Source organism: Natator depressus, chromosome 3, assembly GCF_965152275.1.
Source record: "Natator depressus isolate rNatDep1 chromosome 3, rNatDep2.hap1, whole genome shotgun sequence".
In the NCBI taxonomy this organism is placed as follows: Eukaryota; Metazoa; Chordata; order Testudines; family Cheloniidae; genus Natator; species Natator depressus.
This window is the reverse complement of record NC_134236.1, coordinates 91,969,971-91,997,872: the sequence shown is the minus strand read 5'-3', so window position 1 is coordinate 91,997,872 and position 27,902 is coordinate 91,969,971. Positions and strand designations below refer to the sequence as shown.

Genomic DNA, 27,902 nt, shown 5'->3' with positions numbered 1-27,902 from the left:
CCATCTGTGCTTAAATATTTTTAGCTTTCTGTTCTTTAGGTTTTTAATTGTATTTACAGAGAAAGAGAAAAATAACACATATGCTTTAATCAGATTAAGTTTAGAGCAAATAAAATAACACATTAGAGAAAAAAAACTACTTAAAAATAGTTGTATTTATATTCCACAATTCGCTCAAATACTGTTTTTTTCTTATAAACTTTCTACAGGATGTTTTAAAACAACTTCTTCACGTTGTTTGTTGACTATGTACTTAAGGAATTTCAGGCAAATAGTTCTGGTTGTTTTTACAGCTTAACACATGTACAGTATCAAAACGATGGTAGTCACATGCAGTCCATATGGGATTCTAACATGACATTTAATGAATTTTCTGATGTTGACCACCCCTTTGATGCTGAAGGTAGTGCATCTGTAGAAAGAAGTGACTGTAGATTTGGGTTACTGCTCTCTGCATCTTCCAGTTTTTCAGTGTTGTCCTCCCAGTTAATGTGGAATCTTGTGACTCTGGGGTTAGATGCCAAAATATTCCTTTGTAGCTGGAGGAGGAGAAAGTATATTAGTCGTGTGTGCATGCAAGATTTCTGTATAAATTTGTACAAACATAACTAATCTCTACGAATTTATGGCACTTGAACTTTAATCTACAGATGCTGCTTATGTATCAGGAATAGATGTTTACCATACAGAATCAATCCATCTAGTCCAATATCCTGCCTCAGTGGCCAAACTCGCTTCAGAGGATGACAGAGCCCTCATCTTGCACCAAGCTAAATGTACCATGCTCACCCGAAAGGGGTAGATTTCCTTCTTAACATCCCACCCTAAACATGAGATTTGAGTGTGTTTATCTTAGCTTGCATATATACAAATGTTCAGCACAGACTTAAATTATCCAGTCACGGTAAAAAAAAAAAAAAAAAAAATTTCTAGTCACAGTCTGAGACACTAACCTGCAGCAGTGAATTACACAAACTGACTGATTATACAGTGTACAAAGTAGTACAGGTAATACTGTTTATTTGCTCTAATTACATCCATTGTCTTTGTTCTTGTCTGATCCTGCAATCCTTCCTCATGTTAGTAACACTACTCTGAGGTTTTTTTTTCCGTAAGTGTGCTTTAGATCACATTTTGATCTTGACTTAATTGTATTTAATTTAATTCCTATTAAAAAAAAAAATCTGTAAACTTACTTAGCTTTGGACCAAGAAGGTGAACTGGCCCCATTTAGATAGTATTGTTGACCCTTATTTTTCTTTTGACAAGATGACAGGTATGTGTGTATGGATATAGCCAAAAAATGGATTCATTTTTCACTGCCTCCTTTCTACTTTTTAATTAAGATACTTTGGAAAGTTTGTTGTTAACTATTGAAAATGTGCATATTACAGCAGGGTTTAAGACACCAGAATCTCCCATGTTGCAGAACCATCTGCCCTCATCGTGAAAGCTTAGCTTCCTTAGCAGTGTGAGTTCTGTGGCTCTGATTCTTGCACACACACACTCTTGCCAAATGGAAGGCAGCAATATACACCGTCCCTCAGAGTCACTGCATATGGATCACAGTACAATCAATTAATTATTAAACTAGTCATGGGAAAACTCTGTCCCGGAGCTAAAAACTGACCTTTTTCTCTAAAGAAAAAACAGTCATTGAGTAATTCCTCTTACCCAAATTGACAACTTTTTATTTTCAAACTTGATCTGCTTAGTTCCCCTTCAATTATAATATGTTTTTAACCAATGCATCCTCAACTCAAACTAAATGTCTAAATTCTGCACAGAAGAATTCTAATTTAGCCAAGGATTCTGCACTTTCATCGTTTGCCCTGCCACCAAAATTGCTAGATAAAATTAAGAACCTCCTGGGGTATTGGTGAGTGAAAATAGTTCAAAAGAAGTTTGCTGCTTCTTTGTTAAAAGCAGAGTTAACTTTGCATAAACAAATGATACTAGATTATAGTAGTAGTTGAGGGTTTTTTTGTTTTGTTTTAGTTCAAGTACTTGTGAAGAAACTTGGATATTCAGAGGCCAGAACTTTAGCATTTACACCATAAAAAATGGCATAAAAGGAAATGATTATAAAGGCAAAAATAAAAAATGGGGGAAAGAGAGGAACATATTGTAGATTTAAGGTGAAGCTTTTCAAAAGTTAATAGCAACTTTGGGTGACCAACTCGAGGCCCCTTCAAGTGGCCTGATTTTCAGGAACTGCTATGCACCTGACCCCTGAAAATTAGACCCCCGTAGGGTGTCTCAGGGTAGGCACACCAAATCACTGGTCACTTCTGAAAATCATGGCCTTAAGTGTCTTTTAGTGATCCACAATTTAAGTGTAGTTATATCGGGTATCATTTTTTGGGAATGCATGGCTTTTCTCTGGCCTAATTATTGCCATACATGTATTATTCTGGTCCACTCTTCAGATTGTTTGTTTCCTATTATAGGTAAATGATAGGATGGTGTTACAGTTTTACCTCATTACCCTCTCCCATTAGCCTTTTAATATCAGTTTATATACATTACTTCCTTAAATTTCCATGCAAATAAAGGCCCTGACCCTGACAAGGTGTTCCATGGAGGCAGACCACTGTGCCCTCATAGAACCCCAATGACTTCCACGGGGGTCTGCCTATGTGGAACACTTCGCAGGTGAACAGACATGTGCCAATGCCCTCCCTCTGTGCGGTGCTGTGTTCCAAATAATTCTTATTTGACAAGTCATTTTAATGCTAGTCCTGGTTTAGTTTGACAAAAAACAGACACTTTTTTTAAGCTCATGTTCTTAGTTTAGATTTTGTGTTTTGATTTTTTTAAGTCAAATGTGTGACTTATCAACTACGTGTGATTATTCAACCAACTTTAATCAGGACAGTCTCCACAGCCCAAATTTGGCCCATCTCCAGTTTTTGTTAATATCAACCTAACCTAAATATCAATTATGATATTTGTGATATGGATATTTGTCCATTAGGAAGTGGAAAGAGACCAACAACTCCTTTCACATAATCCATGTAAGATGGCAATAGCTTCCGATCACTACTGATCTGGGAAGGATTCTGGATGAAAGACCCTGTATCCCAATCCCCTTCAAAACTATGATAACTATGTGTCACCTTACATTTGTTTTCTAAGTCTTATTTTTGCTTGATTTGATGGCTAGTTTTGTATGGCTAAAGACAGTGATACTCAGACTGAGGCTCACAAGCCGCAAGTGGTTCTTTAATGTGTCTCCTGTTGGTCATTGCAGCACATGATATTAAAATACTGTGATTTAATTATTAACCTATCGGGATGCTTTTGCTATGTTATTAACCAATTGTAGTTGATAAAATAATAATAGTTGGTCAGTCATTTTGCTGTGAGAATTATATATATAAATTAAATATTTCCCCAGCATACTGTTTAAATACAAATATATAGTACTATAGTAAATTAAATGATGAATTCACACTACTGTGGCTCTTTTGGGTAATGCTGATCGCTAATTTGGTTCCTGAACCACTGAGGTCTGAGTATCACTGGCTTAAGGAATTGTTTGGTTTTGTTTTTTAAGAAAGAAAGCCTATTATGTTAAACCTTCTTTGGATACATGACCAGAATAAGAACATTCCTTACCTTAGAAAAGTCTGGTTTTACTGGAGGATTCTCTCTCAATTCTGTTTCAGTATATTCATTGTTTACATAATAGCCAACTCGAATAAATTCTTGGCCTCGGTAAGTGCATGTAATTAACACAACTGTTACACCAACTGCATCTGCATCTGGAATAAGTCCTGGATTAGGAGCGTCAGCCTAAAATGTAAAAGGAAAAGGTTATTGAAACAATACACATTGATCTACCTCATCTCCAATTGTATACCATATGGAGATCTAGCAGGGGGCCGTAGGGTTGTATGTCACATCCATCATGTGGATTAAGCAATGGCTGTGCACAAATTTTAAATTGATGATTCATGCATAATTGGGAGATAGAGTGCAAGCACATCTACACTGCTCTCTCAGTAATTGCAACCTTGGATTTAGGGCACTACTCTCTAGAGATACATAGCAATTCAGGCTCCAGGGTTTGTTTGGTTTTTTTTTGTTGCTTCTGAAACCTATATGAATAGTCAACTTTTGCGTTTTAAATGGTTTTTTTTTTACCAGTTACCAAGTAATCTGTAGTTTGGGCAGGTGCGCTAATATCCCTCAAACCCTGCTGTGCCACTGTTCTCCACCCCAACCTTGAAAGATTATCCTTGCTGGTTTATTTTTCATGAGGTCTGTGAGGTTACATTGGGGTGCATATGTTTTCATAGCTGATAGATTAATCTGGTAAGGAAAAACTGAAAATCATACTTCAGCAAGAAGAGGGGACTGAATTGCAGTGAGGTTTGAGCTATTCCACAGGCTAATGAGAGAAGGAACCAGTATATCTTTTGCCTTTAGGGTGTCCAAGTGCCCGGTTTTCAACTGGAAAGTCCGGTCGAAAAGGGGACCTGATAGTGTCTGGTCAGATCTACTGAACGAACACCTAAAGTCTAGTTATTGTATGGGGAGAGGTGCGGAGGTGCCGGTTCATCACCAACTTCAGCCCCCCACTCATCCAGGGCCACCTCCTACCTGCACTGGGCAGCTGCAGCTCCTGGCCCCAGCTCCGCAGGAAAGTCTCTCCTGACCCAGGCGGGCGGAAAAGGGGAAGAGCAGCGAGCAACGGGGGAGGGGGAGAAAGAGGAGCAAACGGATGGCAGGACCTCGGAAGAAGAGGTGAGGCAGGGACCTTGGGGAGAAGGCACAGACCAGGGGAGGTTCCGGCACTCTTGCTGGAGTGTCCGGTTTTTAAATATTACAAAGTTGGCAACCCTATTTGCCTCCCTCCCCATAACTAAATTTGTTACAGTGTGTGTTGTTAAGTGCAACTCTCTCTTCACTTGGAGAGAATTTCTGACGCATTTTCAACCAGTAACTTAGGCCTAATTAATATGCATTAATCTTTCTAAATGATCTAGCAGTGGCAGTCTAGTTGTTAATAAAAAAATGTGCATCATAAAATGGGGCTCAACCTCAATCTTCTGAAATGCTTTTCGGCTGTAATTTATTGTTGAATTTTTTTGTTTCACCCTAGACGTAGGACTTGTAACAATGCATGTTTCTTCAAGGGATCGTTGCTTAAACTGCTTCATATTTACAAATTTTAAAAAATTCAAAAAGCAGCAATTAAGAACTTCACTATTGCTGGGAAAGTTACAGCCAAACATATTTCTAATATTTTATTATACATGCTAGTATAGTATAGTACTGTGGCCTATTGAGCTGCTTGATCATATGTCATTGGCTCCTATTTCCTTGATTCTACAAGTATCCATAAACCAACCTAGACACCTTAACTAGGGTCTGTGGCTACTGAGCAGAAGGAAGAGATGTTACACCCCTTGGGGACCAGTGTGGTGGGGATAGCCATGCAGTATTATCCAAAATCAGGCAGGGACCAAGGCAGCCAGGCAGTATATCCAAAATTGAAAGGCTATGACACAAAATGAGTTACACCTAGCAAGGGAAATAAAAGGCAGTAAGAAAAAATTATAAATACATAAGGAGCAAGAGAAAGATGAAGGAACATGTAGGTCTACTACTTAGCTGGGAAGGAGAGCTAACAGATCATATCAAGAACGTTGAGGTGTATAATGCCTGTTTTAAGTCCGTCTTCACTAAAAAGATTAATGGTGACCAGATACTTTACACAATTATTATTAACAAGAAGGGGGCAGGAACACAAGCCAGAATAGGGAAAGAACAGGTTAAGGAATATTCAGATGAGTTAGATATACTCAAGTGGGCAAGACCTGATGAAATTCATCCCACAGCACTTAAGGAACTGTCTGAAGCAATGCCAGAACTGCTAGTTCTTATCTTCAAGAACTCATGGAGGACAGGTGAGGTTGCAGAGGACTGGAGAAGGGAAAATATAGCACCTATCTTTAAAAAGGGGAACAAAGAGGACCCAGGAATTATAGACCAGTCAACCTAACTTAGCTACTTGGAAAGATATTGGAACAAAAATATTAATCAATTTGTAAGCACCTAGAGGACAACAGGGTAATTAGCAATAGCCAGCATGGATTTGTCAGGAACAAATCATGACAAACCAACCTAATTTCTTTCTTTCACAGGATTACTGGCCTAATGGATCAGAGGGAAGAAGTAGATGTGATAGATCTTGATTTTAGTAAGGCTTTTGACACAGTCAGTTCTACATGATAATCTCATAAGCAAAGTAGGGAAATGTGGTCTAGATGAAATTACTATAAGGTGGGTGCACAACTGGTTGAAAGACTAGTTATCAATGGTTTGATGTCCAAATGAAAGGACATATCTGGTGTAGTACTATAGGCGTCTGTCCTGGGTCCAGTGCTGTTCAATATTTTTAAAAATGACTTTGAGAATGGAATGGAGAGTATGCTTCAAAATCTGCAGATGAAATCAATGAGGGAAGGGCTGCTAGCACTTGGGAGGGCAGGATTAGAATTCAAAACGACCTTAAAAATGGAGAGTTGGTCTGAAATCAGTAAGATGCAATTCGGTAAAGACAAGTGCAAAGTTCTATTCTTAGGAAGGAAAAATCAAATGCACAACTATGAAATGAGGAATAACCAGCTACGCAATAGTGCTACTGAAAAGGATCTGGGAGTTATAGTGGAATATGAGCCAACAATATGATGCAGTTGTGAAAAAGGCATATATCATTCCAGGCTGTACGAACAAGAGTGTCATATGTAAGACATAGGAGGTAACTCTCCCATTGTACTTGGCATTGGAAAGGCCTCAGCTGGTGTACTGTCTCCAGGCCCTGGCACCACACAGAAAGACATGGATAAATTTGAGAAAGTCCAGAGGAGAGCAACAAAAATGATAAAAAAAGGTTTAGAAAACCTGACCTAGGGGGAAAGGTTAAAAAGCTGGGCATTTTAGTCTTGGGAAGAGACGACTGAGGGGAGACCTGAGAACAGTCTTCAAGTATGTTAAAAGCTGTTATAAAGAGGATGGTAATCAATTGTTCTCCCTGTCCACTGACACTGAAGGTGGGACAAGAAGTAATGGGCTTAATCTGCAGTAAGGGAGATTTAGGTTAGATATTAGGAAAAACTTTCTAACCATGAGGATAGTTGAGAGCTGGAATCGGCGTCCAAGGGAGTTTGTGGAATCCACGTCACTGGAGGTTCTGGCTTAACTCCACTTACTACAGTTATGCCACCAGAAAATTTGGCCCTATATGAAAATATACATACTCATGCACATACAATAATTGCTTCTTCACCTGCCAATGAAATGCAGAGGCTTCTGGGGAGAGATTTAGCAACTCCATCGATGCACAACAACAGATTTATACAGAGTGTGAAAATAATGCCTTGAAACTGCAGGGAGCATTTAAATAGGCAGAATTTAATTAAGCAAATAGTGTTATAGAAAGGCATGGCCCCATCTAAACTAGGAGAACGAAGCGTTCAGCAAACATTTGAAGTCTTTAAACCACGATTTGAGGACTTCAATAGCTCAGAGATAGGTGAGAGGTTTTTTTGCAGGAGTGGGTGTGTGAGATTCTGTGGCCTGCATTGTGCAGGAGGTCGGATCATAATAGTCCCTTCTGACCTTAATATCTATGAATCTATATTCTAGTCTGTTGCATTCTATATGGGTTCTTATATAGCACTCATCACCGCAGTATCTTAGTGCCTTCCAGTAGTGCATTAAGTGATGCGACCCAAAACATCTGTCACATGTTGTGTGTTCTCTCAGTGTTGGTTAATGTGCATTAACACATTTTTAAAGCCACTTCGCACCTGGCATAGACAAAGACTAGTGACCTTTAAAACATGTTATCTGGTCATGGTCATTAGCTTGTCCCTTACTAGTAACCACAACCAGTTAACATCTTTTTTAAATGCCACTGTCTTCATCTATACTAGGTACAAAGCATTGTTTAACAATGTGTTAGTCAACATATTGACAGGTTTCAGAGTAACAACCGTGTTAGTCTGTATTTGCAAAAAGAAAAGGAGTACTTGTGGCACCTTAGAGACTAACCAATTTATTTCAGCATAAGCTTTCGTGAGCTACAGCTTATGCTCAAATAAATTGGTTAGTCTCTAAGGTGCCACAAGTACTCCTTTTCTTTTAGTCAACATATGTAAACTATTTAGATGTTTGCCAAACTCACCTAATTTTCCTAGTCTAAACAGCACCACCAAGTCACACTTTTGTGCAGAAAGTGCTGAGAGATCTTTAATGTCCACAGGTGTTCAGAACTTTGATTTTACATCGTATCAAAAGATTGCACCTTCAGCAACACAGCATCCTATGCTGGGGCGTTGGTTCAGTTACTGACTCAGAGGGAAGAAAATACTGCCTATTGAATCACCAGCATGACTTCCTGCAGTGCCCTGCTTTGTTCTTGGTGGCAGAGATGTTGACTTTCTAATGTGCAGGGCAGGGTGGGGGGATGCTCCCTGGGCTCCTCCCTGGCCCCCACCCCCACTCCACCCCTTCCCCCAAAGCCCCACCCCTGATCTGCCTCTTCCCGCCATGTTCCACCCCCTCCCCCGAACGTTCTCGCTCCTCCCCACTAGTGCCTCTTGCACGCCACGGAACAGCTGATCACAGGAGGCACTGGGGGGAAAGGGGAGGTGCTGATCGGCGGGGCCGCTGGCAGGTAGCAGGTACTGGGGGAAGGGGGAGCTGATTGGGGGGGGCTGCCGGTCGGTGCTGAGCACCCATTTTTTTTCCATGGGTGCTCCAGCCCTGGAGCACCCACGGAGTTGCCACCTATGCTTGGTGGTCTCCCATTTAATTATTAACCAGGCCCAGGCCCTCTTATGAAATTTGATGATCAAAGTTTAATATACTTTGGGCTGCAGGTACTTTCCTAAAGAAAAAGGTAGGAGAACTTCACTGTGTTACAGGAGAGCTTGTACAGAATCTTGCACAGGATATATTCCAATATAACCAATGTTCTCTATGCTTAACTCCTAGTTTGGCTGAGATGAGATAAATATTCATAGTTGAAACATGATAAATGATTCCTTCCTGTGTAAATTTCATATCTGGGGGACATGTGACGTTTGGACAATCAGGGTTACCTGTATAACATGACCAAAATGTGCCTCTTTAGATAACCAACATCAGCACTTCCTCCTATCTCTGTCTACCACCAGCAACATTTATAACTTAAAAAATATTAATTGTAATTTTTAGTTTTAAAAATGAATCATGGAATCTTCACCCAACCTAATGTATCTTTAAAAACGCAGAGGCATAAATGCCAGCTAATCTTTTTGAGCATTGTACCACACTGCAACCTGTTTCCAAGGGCATCAGAAGGCTACAGACCACTTCTGTCAATTTACATAGTAAGTTATGACTAAAGGGTTAAAATCTGATAGAGGAAGAAATTGAAATAAGAGAAGTAATTTATCATACATCTGCTTTATTTGTAGTGGGGAGAAAATTAATAGGGAAGTGCATAAAGAATGATTGGTATATAAAAGGCTGCTAAATGTACCACCTTCCTGCTCTTATTGCTGTGCTTTTGACCTACCCTGTAAAATAAAGTTTTCCTTTATCCGAAAGTTTCAGATGTGCTCTGAAGCATTCGAATAATTGGGATTTACATGCTTATTCAAGATGCCTTAGACATTTTCTACACACACCATGACACCACCCTTAAAACAACTGTATAAACTCTCAGAAAGATAGAAGCTCATTCATGTCTTCAGTTATTTTCTTTAGTTATATGCGCGAACTCCAGTGTATCTTTGCCATAAAATCACAGCAAAGTGCAGTTCTCATGTGGGAGTGGAAGTACAGTTCTTCCGGAAGGAGCTAATTTTCGTTTTAGTCTGACACTGCTGCCAGTGCATTTTAGTCCCGTTTTACCCGACGAGGCTAGCATTGGATAAAAAGAGGTTGTGCTGAACTGAGGCTATGTCTACACTACAAGCAGTACAGTAGCATACCTACAGTTGTGCTACTGTAGTGTAGTCACTTGTTTTCCGTCACTATAGTCAATCCACCTCCTCAAGAGGCAATAGCTAGGTCAATGGAAGAATTCTTCAGTCAACCTAGCTGTGTCTCTACGGAGGCTTAGGTCGGCTTAACAATGTCTCTCAGGGGTGTGTGAATTTTTCACACCCCTGAATGACATAGATAGGTTGACCTAAGTTTTAGGTGTAGACCAGGTCTGAGTCATGGTTTTGTGATATGGAGAAAGCACCACTGAGAATTAAAGTGAGACTGAAACCAGACCAGTGCATTAAGCCACCTCACTGCCATTCTCTCCCCATTTTCCCTTAGGTACTGCCTTATTTGTAACTCTTTGGCTTTGTCAGTTGGTAGCTCTTAGGATTTCCAAACATCTGAAAATTTGTGGGTGAATCCTAATCTTCATGTGTCTCCCTGACGTGCTTCAATGCTACATTGAGAATCCCAAACTTATTTCAGGACTTGTGACATTGTGTTGCATCATGGCATGAAGATCCAAACACCACAATGCAATACTGTGTTGCTGAACAAAGATAAATAGATGGCTGTCCTGTTGAGTTTTACCATGAGCTGGTCACTGGGAGAAGGGGCCTAGACTAACCTTTTATACCCAAAGTTTCCCACAATTGCTACCCCCACCACAACCTCACCAGTGGTACAAATGTTGGGAAGTGCTATCATAGACCAGCTAACTGGCGTTTTTAACTACTGTGTTGTCTAACTTTGCCCTGTCTACACTAGCCCCCTCCTCCCATTCCCTCACTGATACCACAAGTGGAGCTGTAGCGGTAGGACATCTCAGGAAAAACAAGGGCTCATGCAGACAAGGCCTTAAAGTCAGGAATAGCAGATTTAAGGAGTTGACACAAAACGGTGTGTGCTAGGAAAAAAATGTATTATTGAAATGCTGCTTTGCTTTAGGCTGTCCCCTTTAAACATCGAATTAACTCAATTGTTTTAGAAATATTGAAAATAATAAACTTACCTGAAATACAAACATGTGCCTTCCTGCAGGAACAGGTCCTACTAAAACGGAGTCTAAAACTTGATCATACTCCTCACTTTCTGCTGAACCCACATAAATTATTTTCCATTCCAAATCTACATTAAAACAAAAACAACATTTTTAAAAATGCCCACAACTTGCACATAATTTAATTGTCTCTCTTTGAACAAGTCAGTCCATAGCTCCAGCTGAGGGTCCCAGGTCTTGCTTATTTAGGACTTCAGTCCAAAACTGCCTCCATAGCTGCTGGTCCATAAAGACTAAAGGCTTGTCTACAAGGGGAAATTTACTAGCATAATTATACCACTTTAGTCATACCAATACAACTCGACATGAGCTTTCTAAGTTGTACAGCCTTTGCTGCCAACATTATTCAGAAATGGTATGCCCCCAGGAAAGGGCCATGACGTGCCATTTTTGGACATAGGCTTCTCATGGATGGAGAGAGAGGGACACTGGACATAGTGACAGTAGGGAATAGTGATGTGTAGAAAGTGAAGAGCTCATTTACATGAGGTAGCCATGACACACACCCACACAAAATTTATATTGCGATTACAGAATACTCTCAGTAAAGGTTTTGGTGTTTGGATGTAACTGAATCTTGAGCTGGAATTTATAACCATTTTATGTAAAATCTAATGTATTTTATTGTTTCATAATACAATTTAAAGAAACCAAATAATACTAACAGTTCATAGGTTTCCTGGCTCATTTGTATTGCTGTGCTTACTCTCTGCCCCCACTCCTTGTTTAAAAACTGAAACTATCAACTACCATCCATTAGCTCTTACTTCTGCTTATTTTTAACTTTTACTTTCTGATTAAAACACACACATGGCAGAACTAACCTGCCAGAATTCTTGCATTTTAAACAGACAATAAAAGGTCACTGATGGGTTTTTCTTCTTGAAAGATGCCATTTGTGATGATTTACTTTTTTTAAATTGGAACTAATTTGAAAATCTGTTTCAAAAGAGTGCCTTGAAAAAAAAACCCTAGTGTGACACATTTTCATCTTGTCTTTCAGTATGGAACAATGCCCTGATCATGCATATACCATCATTAGCGCATACTCCTGTGCTATTCCATAGTCTTCAACAAGACACACTGCACTGGTGCAAACAAGAGTCTATGCCAGGCATTCCTGATGCAGGAAGGTGCCTAGGGAGGTGGTAGAATCTCCTTCCTTAGAATTTTTGAAGGTCAGGCTTGACAAAGCCCTGGCTGGGATGATTTAAATTGGGGATTGGTCCTGCTTTGAGCAGGGGGTTGGACTAGATGACCTCCTGAGGTCCCTTCCAACCCTGATATTCTATGATTCTATGATAGGAGCCTAAGGGCTTGTCTACACTGGGAATTTACAGCACTGCAACTTTCTCGTTCAGGGTGTGTGAAAAAAATACCCCCCTGAACGCAGCACGTTTCAGCGCTGTAAAGCACCTGTGTAGACAGTGCCCCAGTGCTGGCAGCCACGACCACAGAAGCCACTTTAAAGCGCTGCCTTAGACTAGACTAGACTAGCCCTAAGTAAGGAAGAAAATGCAACACTGTAACACAACTTTGCTGCTTTATGATTCGAGTCACTATTTTTCATCATTTAACACAGCTTTTTTTGTATGTTTATTTTTTATACGGCATAACTCATAGGATTCAGGAAGGCATTTCTCTCCCCTTGTATAGCACAGCATAATTTTCCAGGTTCTGGATGGGAATTATTTGCCTACCTTTGAAGTACCTGGTATTGGGTACTGCCAAGACAAGATATCAGACTAGACAGGCAAATGGTCGGATCCACTACGGCAATTCCTATGTAAATATGCCACACATAATTGAGGAGTGTTGTGTAGGCCAGGAAAGTTCATAGCACATCCATTATAAGCCACTGTTCCAAAGCACTGTATAAGTCATTCTGTACTGATAGTTTACAACATCTCAGACTAGGCATAATATGGGAGGGGGAGGGGGGGCCAGAGGGAGTAAAAGCTACTTCATAAATTATATGCTAAAAAGATAACTATCAAATCCTACTGATGGGCACACAGTCCTAAACAAGTAACTTTTAAAATAGTTTTGACTAAATAGATGAAAGTTAAAAAATTTAATTGGCAAGGGATTGGTCTGATTTGGAGAGGAAAAAAATACAATGAATGATCAAGACATTAGTGTTTGAAAATTAAAGCAAGGATACACCTTTCTTCATAAAATGTATGAAGAAAAGAAGATTATCTGTAATAACAATAATTTTAATGACGTATATCAGGGATTCTCAAATTTCATTGCACTGTGACCGCCTTCTGACAACAAATTTACGACATGACCCCAGCGGGAGGGGCGGAGCCAAAACCCCGCCACCCTGGGTGGGCAGAGCAGGGGCTAGAGCCCAAACCCTGCCACCCCGGGTCAGGGGAGAGGGGGCCACAGCCCAAGCCCCACTGCCCTGGGTGAGGGTGAAGCTCGGCCTTCAGCCCTGGCTCCCTGCAAGTCTAATGCTGACCCTGGCGACCCTATTAGGGGTCCTGACCCACAGTTTGAGAACTGCTGACTTATATGAAAGATCAATATCTGTGGCCATGTGGAGGTGGACACACAGTGATTGGTGGTTATGCGAAACCTGTACTTCTCATTCTCAGTTGAAAACAGGGATAATAATGCAAAAAAAAATTGAAGTAAGCCATCTTTATTTCTGCTCGTTTAGCCACTAATCAACCTGGCCCAACTTTCATTTAAATCCATCTAGTGTTGAGTGTGATGCACACAAATAGGAAGGGAGGGTTGAAGTCTTTGCAGCACTGGTGTAATCTGTGTCTTGTCTGGAGCACCACCAATTAAACAGGCTGCTGCATTCTGCACCAACTGTAGCATCCAAGTAGTCTGAAAGAGTAGCACCATGGCATAGATGCCTTGTTTACACTAGAGAAATCTTTAAAAAATTTCTCACCACCTCAGCACAGGTGTTTCCCACATACCTGTACAAACAATGGCAGCTGGCTTAAACTAACACTTCTACCACTGGTTTCAGAGTAGCAGCCGTGTTAGTCTGTATTCGCAAAAAGAACAGGAGTACTTGTGGCACCTTAGAGACTAACCAATTTATTTGAGCATAAGCTTTCGATGCATCCGATGAAGTGAGCTGTAGCTCACGAAAGCTTATGCTCAAATAAATTGGTTAGTCTGTAAGGTGCCACTAGTACCCCTTTTCTTTTTACTTCTACCACTGAGAAAACTGGTGAGCTGCAATAATGCTAGAGCAACAGTTAGAGAATTTAAAGAAAATCTTGAGTAGTCAGGGCCTCTACGGAGAGTACCAGCAAGTATGATCATTAGACCAAATGCATTTTGTGTAAGCCACCAACACATAGTAAAATAGCAGTGACTGAAAGTTACAGATCTGGGCTGGATTTGAACTGGTGACACAAAGGTACAAAACACTCCATATTATCCCATTACCAAAACTTCGAACTGTTTAGTCCCCCATAAAATTAAAACAAAAATAAGTATGTTCATTTTCCCCTACCCCTTAAATGTTGGGATTCCCATGTATCAGATGCCAGCGACAGTGGTGGGGTGACTAGCACCTATTGGATCTGTCGTCTTCACGGGGCACAGAGAGTGCAAGCTGCAAATCAGTTGTGGCCACAGGCACTCCCACTCCTCTCTCCAACACTTAAGTAACTCTCAGACTGGTCACTAATAGCTTGCTTCATTCACCTGTTGCGCCAGTGCTCCTGAGGGAAACCAAAGGAAGCCCGTTCCCAGTCCACAGTGGTGAGACCAGTGGTCCCAGGGGGCTCCTCTGGCCAGAAAAGAAACAGATTTTGCTTTCTGCTGTAAAAATCCTGTTTATTAACTTGCAGCACTGGCCCAGTACACGGTGGGGTCACTGCTGTGAACCCTTCTGGACGATTCCTGCAGAATGCTGTAGTATTTGGTGAGAGTAACCAGCACTGGAGGAGTCGCTGCTGAGCGATGCAAAAGGTTAAATGCCTAGTCCACCCTCTGTACCCGGCAGTGGGTGGGTACATTGCCGACCTCACTCCCTGCACAGTGCACCCCGCTCTGTATAGGCTGGGGAGCAAAAGACTAGGTGTGAAGACTGAACCGGAGATCCCCAGCTGGGAGGACATAGCATGGTACACCTGGACCCCCCCGGCCGCCAACAGCAACTTTCAAGTGAGTTCTAAAAATATTATTTCCTTCCCCCGCCCCCCTCTCCGGGGGGTTTAGTACCCACAATACTACTAAATCTGTAAAGGGATCCAGTCGGCTACTTTGATTATTTTCAGACATTTTGTAAAATACTAAGTGCTGCAGCTACCTTTGAATCTCTACTTTAAGCAACCCTCCCGCCGCCCCCCGAAAGATTCCCCCCCCCCAAAAAAAATTCAAATCGAATGTCAAGACAATGAAAATATTTCCTGGGATGTGTTTTTCCTCACTTAGTGTAACGTTTCAGCAGCATATCGCGTTGCTCTGCTCAGCAACAGTTCACCTCAGCAAAAGGGATGCATGCTGAGATGTGCTCGTTAACCCCTCGTACACCCCCCCACACACACACACACACCCACACACACAAAGCTGGCAACATGGCCACCACCACTCAAACAAGTTCCTGGCAACTTAAGCTTACGTTACAAAATGCAGTGTCTGGAGCCGAAATACAGCAGCACTCAACTCTGCAGCAGAGGACACAATCATCAACTTTCCCTTGCCTTTCAACCTAAACGCGCCAGCCTCAGACAGAGCATTGCTACACAGCGTTTATCAGATGCCTGCCAGCACATCCTTGCCTCTAGTCACACCGAGGCAGAGAAGGAGAAACTGTTAAATAGTAGAAGCAGGCCTTTGCAAAGTTTAAACCTTTTAAAACCAGAAACCAGTAGTCCTGGGTTATAAAATCCGTACTGGGAAAAAATCTACTCACCTTCAGACAGATCCTCTATGCACTCAAACGTGATTTCGAATTGAAAAGGATTGTAGAAAGGAGAAGGATTATCCAACACCACTACATTGTTCACCTGAACCTTTGCCATATTTTGAAAAAAATACAAACAATAGGAAGAGGGTGTTAATGCAGCACAATAAAGTCCAATGTGTTATTTTTCTGTGAAGCACAAACTCCAGGGCTAGTACTTGATCAAGCTTGTAGAGCTATGACTTGAGAAACTTTTTTTTTTCTTTTATTTACACCAGGAACACTCCACACTGTTTTGCAGCTTTCCTATTTCACTAAACTACAGCCCATTCTGCTCTGTTAACTGGCAGCCCTGGCGCTGATTGGCTGCACACTGAGCTATGACCCTCCTCCTGAAGCTTCCTGAAAGAACAAGATGGGCTCCTTTGCTCTGAACGGGCTTGAAAATATCAGCTGCTGCTCCACCTGCTGGCCCAGAGTAGGGGAAAGGCTTAGAACAAAGTGGCATGACTGACTCTGGGAGGAATGGAAGAAGGAAGGGCGAGCTCGTTTGACATTGCTGGAGCACTGAGCCCACAAAACGTGTGCAAGGGCATCGATGGCTCGAGTTGGCTTTTTTGTTTTTCCTCCCCTTACTTTATTTAACCCCCTCCCTTTTTTTTCTTTTTTCTTTTTCTTTCCAAATCCAAAGTCTCTGTGTGGCTGGATGTTGAATAGAATTATTTCATAAGGAAAACAAAGATGTAGTTGCCGATTTTTTTTTCTTGTGCTAGTTTTAATCTGTTAACCCCAGTGGCTTTACTCCTGATTTACAATGGTGCATCTGAAGTCATGAAACCCTGACATGAGTAGTCCTCACTGAGGGCTTGTCTACTCTTAAAATGCTGCAGCAGTGCAGCTGCACCACTGTAGTGCTTCAATGTAGATACTACCTACGCTTGATGGGAGGGCTTCTCCTGTCAGTGTAGGTAATCCACCTCCCCAAGAAGCAGTAGGGCTCGCTAGCCCTGGTCTAGACCAGGGGTTAGGTCAGGAGCCATGTCTCTCCGCGGTGTGGATTTTTCACACCCCGGAGAGATGTAGCTATACCAAAGTAAATTCCTACTGTAGACCAGAACTCATACAATTAAAGCCATTGAAGTCAATGGCACTGTTAACTTGACAAGTGAATAGGTGAAGAAGGGCTGTGGGCTCAAGCTTATGTTATGATTGAGGGCATGCTTTCCATAAATGACTTTTCAGTAAAAGGGATGCTAGATTATGAGGATGTGGAAGAATAATTATTATAGGCCCTGATCCCACAATGAGCTCCACCATGGGCGTAGGGGGCAGCCTGCACAGAGCTCACTGTGGGTTTGGAGCCTCAGTGTTTAAACAGTATTGATCCTCATTTAAGTACCTAAAGAAACCTCAGCTTTAGGAAAGCTATTGCACGAGCATGTTCTGCCAAAAGCAACCTTCATTCCCTACAACTCACCACCATGGCAAACTTAGATGTGTAGAAAAAAAATCAAAATGTTTTAAGGTGAAATCATAAATCAGGAAGTGAGGTACAATGGGCTTGTACATCCCATCAAGGTCCATGGGGAAGGGGCCTTCTGCATGAAGATCTCACTCTTTGCACATGGAGAATGGGGCAGTGACCCAGATCTGTGGCACCAGGCTCCTTATCTCCAGCCTCTGAAGAGAACAACTGGCAGGGTCAGGGATCTGTGGCTGGGGAGGGGACAAGATGGGCAGGGCTTGGGTGAAATGCTAATTGTCTCTCCCAACTCTATGGGGAACCTACCCACAAGTAAATACAGGCTCAGGCTGTATTAATTTCTGAATTGAGCCTTTGAGTGTACTAGAGTGTCTACGTAAGACAGTGTTTTGGGGGCTACTGCCTGCCTGGAAAGCCTGAGCTATGCTGACAAGGAGCCACAGCAGAGCTGTAGAGGGCTGGAGGGCAGTGCTGGGGCACAGAGATTCTGTGTGGAAGCCCTTGGTCTTCAGCAGATCCCTGAGGTCACAGTGAGTTTTCCTCTCAGATGGCTCCCTCCTGTACATTTTTCCAGTGCAGGGGGCAATCTTGGTCTGTATTTACAAAGAAATTATACTGTCCTGAATATGTGATCAGTGTTTACTAGTACTTTCTATACCAGGGGTGGGCAAACTTTTTGGCCTGAGGGCCACATGGGGGTATGGAATTTGTATGGTGGGCCATGAATGCTCACAGAATTGGAGGTAGGGTGCAGGAGGGGATGAGGGCTCTGGCGGGGGGTGCAGGCTCTGGGGTGGGGCCAGAAATGAGGAGTTCATGGTGCAAGAGGGGGCTCTGGGTTGGGATGGGGGGCTGAGGGCTCTGGAGTGGGGCTGGGGATGAGGGATTTGGGGTGCAAGAGGGTGCTCCACGCTTGGACCAGTGGGTTCAGAAGGCGGGAGGGGGATCAGGGATGGGGCAGGCTGTTGGGGCATGGGGGAAGGTGTGGGCTCTGGGGTGGGGCTGGAGATGAGGGGCTTGGGGTACAAGAGAGGGCTCTGGGCTGGGATCGAGACATTTGAAGGGTGAGAGAGGGGTCAGGGCTATGGCAGGGGATTGGGTGCAGGGGCGGCTCAGGGGTGCAGGCTCCGGGCAGCGATTACCACAAGCAGCTCCCAGAAACATGTCCCCCCTCTGGCTCCGAGGCATGGCCAGGCGGCTCTGCACGCTGCCCCGTCCATCAGCTGCGGTTCCCGACCAATGGGAGCTTTGGGGGCGGCACCTGCAGAACCGCCTGGCCACACCTCCACGTACTATGTAGCAGCCAGAGGGGGTCATGTCGGCGGCTTCCTGGGAGCTGCGCAGAGCGGGTCAAGCCCTCAACCCCGCTCCTTGGCTGGAGCACTGGAGCAAAACCCTGACCTTGCTCCCCGGCAGGAGCTGAGGGCCGGATGTGGCCCATCCCTGTTCTATACCTATCTATCACAGTGCTAGAATTTATTTTGTTTTTTGTAATTCTGCTATTTAAACCAGCAAGGTGATGTACTGCCTTCATTGTCCTGCAGTTAGTACGGTGAACTAAAACCCAAGGGAACTAGGGAGGATGGTTCATCATAGTGAGTTTCCCTAAAAAACATGCAATATGTCAGTAAGAAATTTCTATTTTCATTGATTCTTCACTGACTATTGGGAGTACAGAACTGCACTGACAAGAACTGTATACCCGCCAGAAGGTTGTGATTTCTGGTTCTAGTGCTCCATTAAGGTCCTTGGGCCCATTGCAGTCCTAGCGGGAGGATCTTTAGACTGGATGTGGCCCTAGCACTCCATAATATCTTTAGGAGCTATGGAGTGTGGGTTATAGGACCACTTGTGATTCAAGCAGTGATGGAGTGGAGAAAAAAGAGCTGGAGAGGGAGAACAGGGGGAACTAGACAGAAGAGGTAACAGATAGAAGAGAGATCAGGGGAAGGGAGAAAGGGAGTTGCAGATGTTTAAGGATGGGTGGCCATCCTAGTAGTTGGAGCTGCAACCCCAAATCCCCTCATGTTACATAAATACCTACTAGTACCATTGTCCTAAGGTTAACTCCTCTTCAGAACTAACTACTGTATGTGAGGAAAAAAAACTGACTCACTGGAGAAAGTGAAAATTGAATAGTCTTGATATGTAAACAAGAAACAGGTCAGGCAGCAGTTCAAACTCTTCATGCACTCAGAGCTGTGAGGCTTAATGCCAGCAGTGTCACAATCATCAGTTTCCATTTGCAGATGCTATGGGGAACTTTTTCTTTGGTTTTAGTTCCCATGCATTTCCACTCTCAGGTTTCACTTTAAATTTTATGTTCAAATGAATCCAAAAATCAAAGGGAAACTCTGTCAGAACAAGTTCAAAGTTTAGTCCATCACTTCTGTTTCGTGAACTGAGGAGTGGGTCTCTGTTAAAAGATATGTTAAAATATTTTTATTTTGCAGAGTTTGTTGCATGGCCTTTTGATGCTTATAGATGCTTTAAGTGTGGATAGTGGGTCAGACGTATTCTTGGTATAACTTTGCTAATATCATTGAGTTTGCTTGACTCGACGGATTTAGTCCTCTCATCCTAGTTCCTTTTGTAAATTTGTTCATATCATAAAACCATCACCTCAAAATTTGGCATGGTTGGCAGATTTTGCTCCGCAGACCATTACCTGGGCTCTAATAGATGGGATGTCATACCAGTAGGTGTGAATTGAGGTGCTTTAGCAGAGCTATGCGTTGAAGCTTGCACATGGCCTGCATTCTCTCTTCCTGGCACTAGCTAGTGTATTTAATCCCTCCCTTTCACTCAAATGCACGCACACATTTTTGAAAAAGATTGAATTGAAATAAATATTCTTCAGGTTTGACGGTAACTGCGGTGAAGGATTCTGGAGAATGGAATTTGGAAGCTGGAGCACTCGTGCTTGCAGATGGAGGTCTCTGTTGTATTGATGAGTTTAACAGCATCAAGGAACATGACAGAACCAGCGTACACGAAGCAATGGAGCAACAAACCATCAGTGTGGCTAAGGCAGGGTAAGTGGCATTTAAATACATGTGATGAAATAACAAAATATCTTTCCCCTGAATTCCAAAATATTAAAATGAGTGTTAGATCTAGATTTGCCCCCTGACCAATTTAAATATTTCCTATACTGTACTATACATTTTTGTGTTAAAAGATACTCTTAGACTATGAGTCAGAATTTCAAAGGAGGGTGCAGTGGACCAGTGGATGCATATAAATAAAATACTTATGGATCCCCTGCGTCATCTTTGAAAAATCTGGCCATTGCATATAGAGAGGGCACTTCAAGAAGAGTGTTTTGAGGGTGGGGTACTGTGGGGAGTGAAGCAATTTTTAAAATGTGAGTTGCAGTTCAGAAGCCAGGACTGAAAACACTTTTTTCTTTTCCCTCCATGAATGGCAAATAATTAGTCAAGCAGCAAATGAAGAGGGAGCAATTCCTAGGCTGCTCGCTTTTATATGGTGGCCCATCTAATGAAAGAGACTACTGGCCACTAACCTGTGAAGGGGAAATAGTATATGCTACTTCTGAAAACTTGGATTTTTTAATTCTGTGGCAAGGGAAGCTACTGGCCAAATCCTCAGTCTGTCCACAAAGGAGACAGACAGCCTCCCTAATAGAACAGCTGGAGATTTCCCTAAGGTAGCAGAATCTCTGGCTGGCACAGAGCCAGCATAGCCAGTTCTATCCCACCCTCTCTGCAGTTCAGATGTGTCAAGGGTGGGAGGAGGTGGGCCCAGGGCAGTTTGCATTCCAGTGATCTTGGTCTAGCAGAAAGGCTTCAAGGGTGGTGTGACTGCCTGTGTAAGTTAGAGCAGTCTTGAGGCTGCTCTAAATTACACCAGGGACTGAATTGGCCCATAGCTGTCCTCAACCTTGGGGGGGATACAAAGCTGGTTTTAAGCCACCTTTGTCCCTGCCTCCTCTGGTCCTGCTATTATCCTAGCTTGCCAGAACTTGATGTTAAGGAGGTAGGTCTTCTTAAAGAGGCCACTCATAAATGAAGCCACACTATCAGAGGCTCGTTCACCTGCACATCCACCAATGTGATATATGCCATCATGTGCCAGCAATGCCCCTCTGCCATGTACATTGGTCAAACTGGACAGTCTCTACGTAAAAGAATAAATGGACACAAATCAGATGTCAAGAATTATAACATTCATAAACCAGTCGGAGAACACTTCAATCTCTCTGGTCACGCGATTACAGACATGAAAGTTGCGATTCTTCAACAAAAAAACTTCAAATCCAGACTCCAGCAAGAAACTGTTGAATTGGAATTCATTTGCAAATTGGATACAATTAACTTAGGTTTGAATAGAGACTGGGAGTGGCTAAGTCATTATGCAAGGTAACCTATTTCCCCTTGTTTTTTCCTAATTTCCCCCCCTCGACGTTCTTGTTAAACCCTGGATTTGTGCTGGAAATGGCCCACCTTGATTATCATACACATTGTAAGGAGTGTGGTCACTTTAGATAAACCCACTCTCCTTCTGGTAATAGCTTATGTGGGGGGAGGGGGGGGCGGGGCAGGTGAGAAAACCTGGATTTGTGCTGGAAATGGCCCAACTTGATTATCATACACATTGTAAGGAGAGGTTTCAGAGTAACAGCCGTGTTAGTCTGTATTCACAAAAAGAAAAGGAGTACTTGTGGCACCTTAGAGACTAACCAATTTATTTGAGCATGAGCTTTCGTGAGCTACAGCTCGTGAGATGCATCCGATGAAGTGAGCTGTAGCTCACGAAAGCTCATGCTCAAATAAATTGGTTAGTTTCTAAGGTGCCACAAGTACTCCTTTTCCTATTGTAAGGAGAGTGATCACTTTAGATAAGCTATTGCCAGCAGGAGAGTGGAGTGGGGGGAGGTATTTTTTCATGCTTTGTGTGTATAAAAGATCTTTTACACTTTCCACAGTATGCATCCGATGAAGTGAGCTGTAGCTCACGAAAGCTTATGCTCAAATAAATTGGTTAGTCTCTAAGGTGCCACAAGTACTCCTTTTCTTTTTGCGAATACAGACTAACACAGCTGTTACTCTGAAACCACTCATAAATGAGTTATTTACATAACTAAAATCCATTAACTGGTTTATGAGGCAGTAAGTTCTTAGCTATGTAGGAATGCCATTGTTTGACAAGACATGCAGACCTACTGAAAGAGTGCATTTACCTCAGAATCTGAGGACTGCAGGGTGCTGCAGGAGTTACATTTGAAGAATGACCTTGCAATTAAGTGACCTTGCTACCTGAGGTGACTGCACCAATTGATCTCCTTTGTAGACTCTGGTGCCAGCAGACTATGCGCAAAAAAAAATAAAAAATAAAAAAGTCAAACCTGGGTGCCTAAAATTAGGTTCCTAAACCCTAAATTTAGGTACTTACATACAAATGGTCTGGTTTATGAAGGCACAGAGCCCCTGCACCGATAATCTGGTCTCCTGTCTTTCATCCAAAACTTTCTTCCCATTCTCTGTTACTGATGAATGTACCACCATTCCCCCTGTCACTGATGCTTGGAACCTGGGAGTCTTCAATTCCTCCCTTTCCCTTTACATCTAGACTGAGTCCAGTATCTTGCTGGTTTTTTCCTGCATAACATATATCTGAAATCAAACCTTTTCTTCCTGTCCAGTCACACACAACTCTTGTCCAGGCCCAAATCGTCTCCTGTGCTGATTGCTGTAATCTCCTCCTCTTTGGTATCCTGATATCCACATCTTCTTGGCCTTTCAAACTGACTCCCTATTTTGAATATCTCCACTGACTCTCCCTTTTCCACACACACCAAATTCAAGCTATTTGCTCTTCCCCCCGCCACACACACAAGGCACTTTATGCTCTGTCCCTCCCTCCTTATTTGCCCCTGTCTCTTTTTAGTTTTTCCTGCACCCCACATCCTCAGCCAATGACAACAGCTTTGAGACCCCATTCATCCGTTCCTTCCACAACCATCCCAGGGTTTTTTCCCACATTGCCATATGCTGAATGGCCTTTCCTCATTCAAATCCCTCCTCAAGTCTTGCTTCTTTCACAAAGGCTACAAGAAATTTGCCAAGTAAGCCACTGATCTCATTCAACTTACAAAAGCAAGCCAACAAACCTACTTCACCACCTGGTGCACTAACTTGCTCTGAGTTACTGAATCCCTAACAATATTGCCTTGGTCCTGATTGTGGATTTCTGCTAACCACCTCCCTTTTGGTTTAACCTTTGCCCATGTTGGAGTTTACAGCTCAGCTCACAGTTCTTTTCAGCATAACTGCAACTGCCTACTGTGTATACGGGGAAAATCACCTCAGAAGTGTTGTGCGGACACAGTTCACTAGGGGCAAGTCCCACTTTATATTAACCTTACACAGACACAACTGCCCGCAGCGAACATAACAAACATACCAGAGAATAGATCCTTAGGTTTCTAGCCCAGACTGTTGCCTTCCAAATGTGAATCAAGTATAAAATGATTAATTTCCGTCTAAGCCTGGAAACAGACTGAAAAATATCTGTGAGATAAGATGGGTGAGGTAGCATCTTCTATTGGACCCAGGGCCGGCTCCAGGCACCAGTGTTCCAAGCAGGTGCTTGGGGCGGCAGTTAGAAAGGGGCGGCAGTGTTTCCGCCGCGGCGGCAATGCGGCGGCGGCTTCTCCGTCCCACCGGCCGCGGCGGTAAATCGGCAGCAGCTTCTCCCTTTTGCCATCCGCGGCGGCAGGTTTTTTTCACTGCTTGGGGCGGCAAAAACGGTAGAGCCAGCCCTGATTGGACCAACTTCTGTTGGTGGGAGAGACAAGCTTTTGAGCTACACAGAGCTCTTCTGGGAAAGGTCCTGAGAGTGTCACAGCTAAATACAAGATTAAACAGATGGTTTAGCATAGGTAATTAGCACTTGTTCTAAGGGACCATTCAAGGTAAAGTGGCCATTAACACCACGGTAGTCACAGGACAAAAAGGGGGGTTAGTGGGTAGAGACTGTTCTAATAAGCTCCCCCCCACCCCACCCCCCAAAAAAACACCTGTAAATCAAGAACAGACAGCCCCATTCGCTTAAACTAGCCCTCTGAAACTCAATGAACTTAAATTTCAACATTGTTAACCACTTCACTGCACAAACATATAGCTAACTACCCTTATCTCACAATCCCAAACTGTGTTCCATGTCTTCTGGGGTCTTCTGCCAAGCTGCCAAAACCTCCAGAGTCCCCTCTAACAACTTCTCACAGGTAGCTGTGTGTTTGTTGTCAGTGCAAAAATCTGTAGCATAATGAACATTAAAACTTAGGAGCAGAGTAGACTAGAGTGAAATTAACTTTCAAAATACATAAACCAAGGGTACAGAGTGGCTCATTTCCATATTTAATTCAATATGAGCAACTCCAACCAGGTACAATGGCTGCTCCTTTTTGAGCAAGCCAGTAGAAGTTACCAGCGTCTAATAGTTAAGGTGTGCTGGGGCTCCCTCTCCTGCAGCCCTCTGCTCCAAACTGTGGGAGGGCTGGAGTGGAGGGGAAACCTGGCTCACCACTGTTGCTTTTTGGGGAGGGGGGTGCCCAGTCAACCTAAACAATTACACTCTTCAGAATGGTATTTAACATAATCCAATGACCTAACACTGAATCTGTTTTCAACTTTTTCTTCATATTTACCTTTTTTATATGAGCAATTCGAATAAAGCAGGACACAATATCCCTAGTGTGCCAAGTATCCGCTCATGAAGGTGTTGCCTACAACGAATATGCAAGGCTGAAAGTGTGCCATTACAAGTCCTCTTGTGCTGATGACCTATTCCAGCAGTATGGATGGGAACTCCCCATGTACTTGACCCATGCTAATGGCTTGGACTTGCTATGGTTTGATTCAATCTATGCTATTAAATAGATCCATGTTTTAACTGGGTCCCCTGATATAGCTGATTTTGTTTGTAGATGGGAACTTAGAACACAGTTTTGCTCTCAGCACACAAAGCTTCAGTCACTTGCTTTACAAAGGACTGTATTTACTTTGGTATTTTTAAATAATTATAATATTACACAGAGAAGTAAATGTTGCTTTGTTCATTTAATCTCTTTTTGTACTGGCTGGGAACCAATGCTCTTTTCTTGTGGTGTGTACTGTAAATCAGAAAGCTAAGATTATTGGCGCTAACCTACATTCAGGTTCTGGACATGAGGTAGCAGCTAGCCTGGAGCTGACTGGAAATAGGTTGGTGATAAACCAAATTTAGAATAACTCTTCTGTTGCCTTAATGAAGGATTGTGCTATGACTACTGGGACAAAAGTGTCCCACTGCAACTAAAAACACAGGAGCCAAGACAACATGATTCAAGGAGAAAATACCTTTTTCACTGTAAAAAAATATGTAAAACGCTTAGCCATAGGAACAGTATATATATATTTCTTTTTTTTAACCCTGAATTGAGATATCTGAGCTATTAGCGATTATCTTTGAAAAGTCATAGAAGATGGGTGAGATTCCAGAGAACTGGAAAAGGGCAGATACAGTACCAATCTATAAAAAGGGGAATAAGGACAACCCAGGGAATTACAGACCAGTCAGCTTAACTTCAACACCTGAAAACACTGATTAAGCAATCAATTTGCAGACGCCTAGAAGATAATAAGATAAGTAACAGTCAGCATGGATTTGTCAAGAACAAATTGTGTCAAACCAACGATTCTATGATTCTACGAATGGTGCTATGCAAACATAAAATATGATTATTTTATTTTACTCAAAAATTATTTTCTATATCCAATGACACGGAGTAGTGATGTACATCATCTTTGTCTTTAGCTTAGTGTGCAAGCTGAACACAAGAACCACTATATTGGCAGCAACAAATCCAAAAGGCCAGTATGACCCTAATGAATCAATCTCTGTGAACATAGCCCTTGGCAGTCCTCTGTTGAGCAGATTTGACCTGGTCTTAGTATTGCTAGATACGAGAAATGAAGACTGGGATCGCATAATTTCTTCTTTCATATTGGAAAACAAAGGTAAGAATAGACTCTTTGAATGTATCTAAAGCTTCTCCTCCGCACTGACCTTTCCCAAATGTTCTACAGCCCAGTTTTGGAGTGACCAGTTTAGTGACTGAAAGGGTAGTTGAGTTGATTTTCATTTGATCCTTGATTTCATGCACGGTGCCAGTTGTGATGTGGTTGCCTGTCCATTAGGAATCGGACAGAGACCACCAATCCCTGTCACCTAGATCAGTGGTTCTCAACCAGGGGCCCGGAGCCTCCTGCGGGGCCGCGAGCAGGTTTCAGGGGGTCCGCCAAGCAGGGTCAGTGTTAGACTTGCTGGGGCCCAAGGCAGAAAGCCGAAGCCCTGTTATGTGGGGCTGAAGCCTGGGACCCTGAGCCCTGCCATCTGGGGCTTAAGCTGAAGCCTGAGCAACTTAGTTTTGCAGGGTGCGTGGGGCTCCAGGCAGTTGCCCTGCTTGCTATCCCCTAACGCCGGTGCTGACTTTTATATGCAGAAAAAGAGTTGTTGTGGCACAGGCGGGCCGTAGAGTTTTTTTATAGCATGTTGCAGGGGGCCTCAGAAAGAAAGAGGTTGAGAACCCCTGACCTAGATTACTAAACACCTGTCAGATGGTGACAACTTTCAATCAGCCTCACTCCATGCCTGCCCCTTCTACGGTGTCCTCCACACCCCCTTCCCTTCCCTTTCCATTTAGCTGACCCCCTACTAAGTAACATACCCTACAAAGTAAAAGTGGAACTAACATGACATTTGCTGCCCTCATATTGTTCACTCAGCTTGTTTGTTGCCCTCTTCCTCTACCCTGTCTTGTCTAGTTAGACAATATTGTCTCTTGATTCCTTGTACTCCCCATGTGTCTGTACCATCAGTTGCGTCTCTTGTCCTATACTTAAGACTGTCAGCTCTTTGAGGGAAAGACTGTCTTTGTGTTCTGTGTTTGTAGAGCATCTTGCACAATGAGGTCCAGGTCCATGCCTGGAGCTCTGAGGTGCTACGCTAATAATAAATAAATAAATAAAAAGGTGAGGAAAATCTTCTTGCAGTCTCTCCTCCAGTGCACACCTGTGCCACATCTGGCACATAATGATTGGCCCTATAAAATATGTAAGACAGCTAGAGGAGATAATCATATATTTATGTGGTACTTTTCATCTGAAAGATACCTGGGTGTTTTGCAGACTGAACAAGCTGATAAACAGTGAGCCTGATCTTGCTCCCATTTAAATTGATGGGAGCTTTGCTGTTGACTTTACTAGGAGCAGGACTGGATGTTGGAGCCTGGGGTGAAACACAGCAATGTTACAAAACACTTCAGGGCAAGAACTTGCAGCAGAGCATGAGCAGTTTAAACAATGGGGAAATTAGGTAGATAGTGTAGGCATAGAATCATGCTGGGCATGTGTAAACTTGCATGTAGCTTGATCTGAGTGCAAGGTTAAATTGTAAACAATGACGTGACAGGT

General features: G+C 42.7%; 2 protein-coding genes across 3 annotated transcripts in view; one reads left to right on the top strand and one right to left on the bottom strand.

Moving 5' to 3' along the window:
* The window catches only part of MCM9 (minichromosome maintenance 9 homologous recombination repair factor), a 70,898-nt gene that overhangs the window by 30,650 nt on the left and 12,346 nt on the right, over positions 1–27,902 (top strand). The window contains exons 8-9 of one of the 2 annotated variants that reach the window (XM_074948309.1): positions 20,285–20,459; positions 26,245–26,447. In XM_074948309.1, the coding sequence (XP_074804410.1) occupies positions 20,285–20,459; positions 26,245–26,447 (378 nt within the window). Of the gene's footprint in view, positions 1–650; positions 1,224–20,284; positions 20,460–26,244; positions 26,448–27,902 lie in introns of those variants that run through there. The other variant, XM_074948310.1, reaches the window with a different exon arrangement.
* Positions 12–16,287, bottom strand: ASF1A (anti-silencing function 1A histone chaperone). Its single transcript, XM_074948313.1, has 4 exons — positions 15,951–16,287; positions 11,006–11,121; positions 3,622–3,798; positions 12–539 (listed from the first exon to the last, which is right to left on the bottom strand). Exons 1-4 carry the CDS (start codon positions 16,057–16,059, stop codon positions 327–329), a joined length of 615 nt encoding a protein of 204 aa, XP_074804414.1. The 5' UTR covers positions 16,060–16,287; the 3' UTR covers positions 12–326.

Excerpts from the sequence above, each read along its gene's own strand:
- ASF1A (XM_074948313.1), bottom strand. The coding sequence starts at position 16,059 with ATGGCAAAGGTTCAGGTGAACAATGTAGTGGTGTTGGATAATCCTTCT. Across the intron at positions 11,122-15,950 it reads CATAGAGGATCTGTCTGAAG|ATTTGGAATGGAAAATAATT; the intron begins GTGAGTAGATTT and ends GTTTTAATGTAG. Across the intron at positions 540-3,621 it reads TAAAACCAGACTTTTCTAAG|CTACAAAGGAATATTTTGGC; the intron begins GTAAGGAATGTT and ends CTCCTCCTCCAG.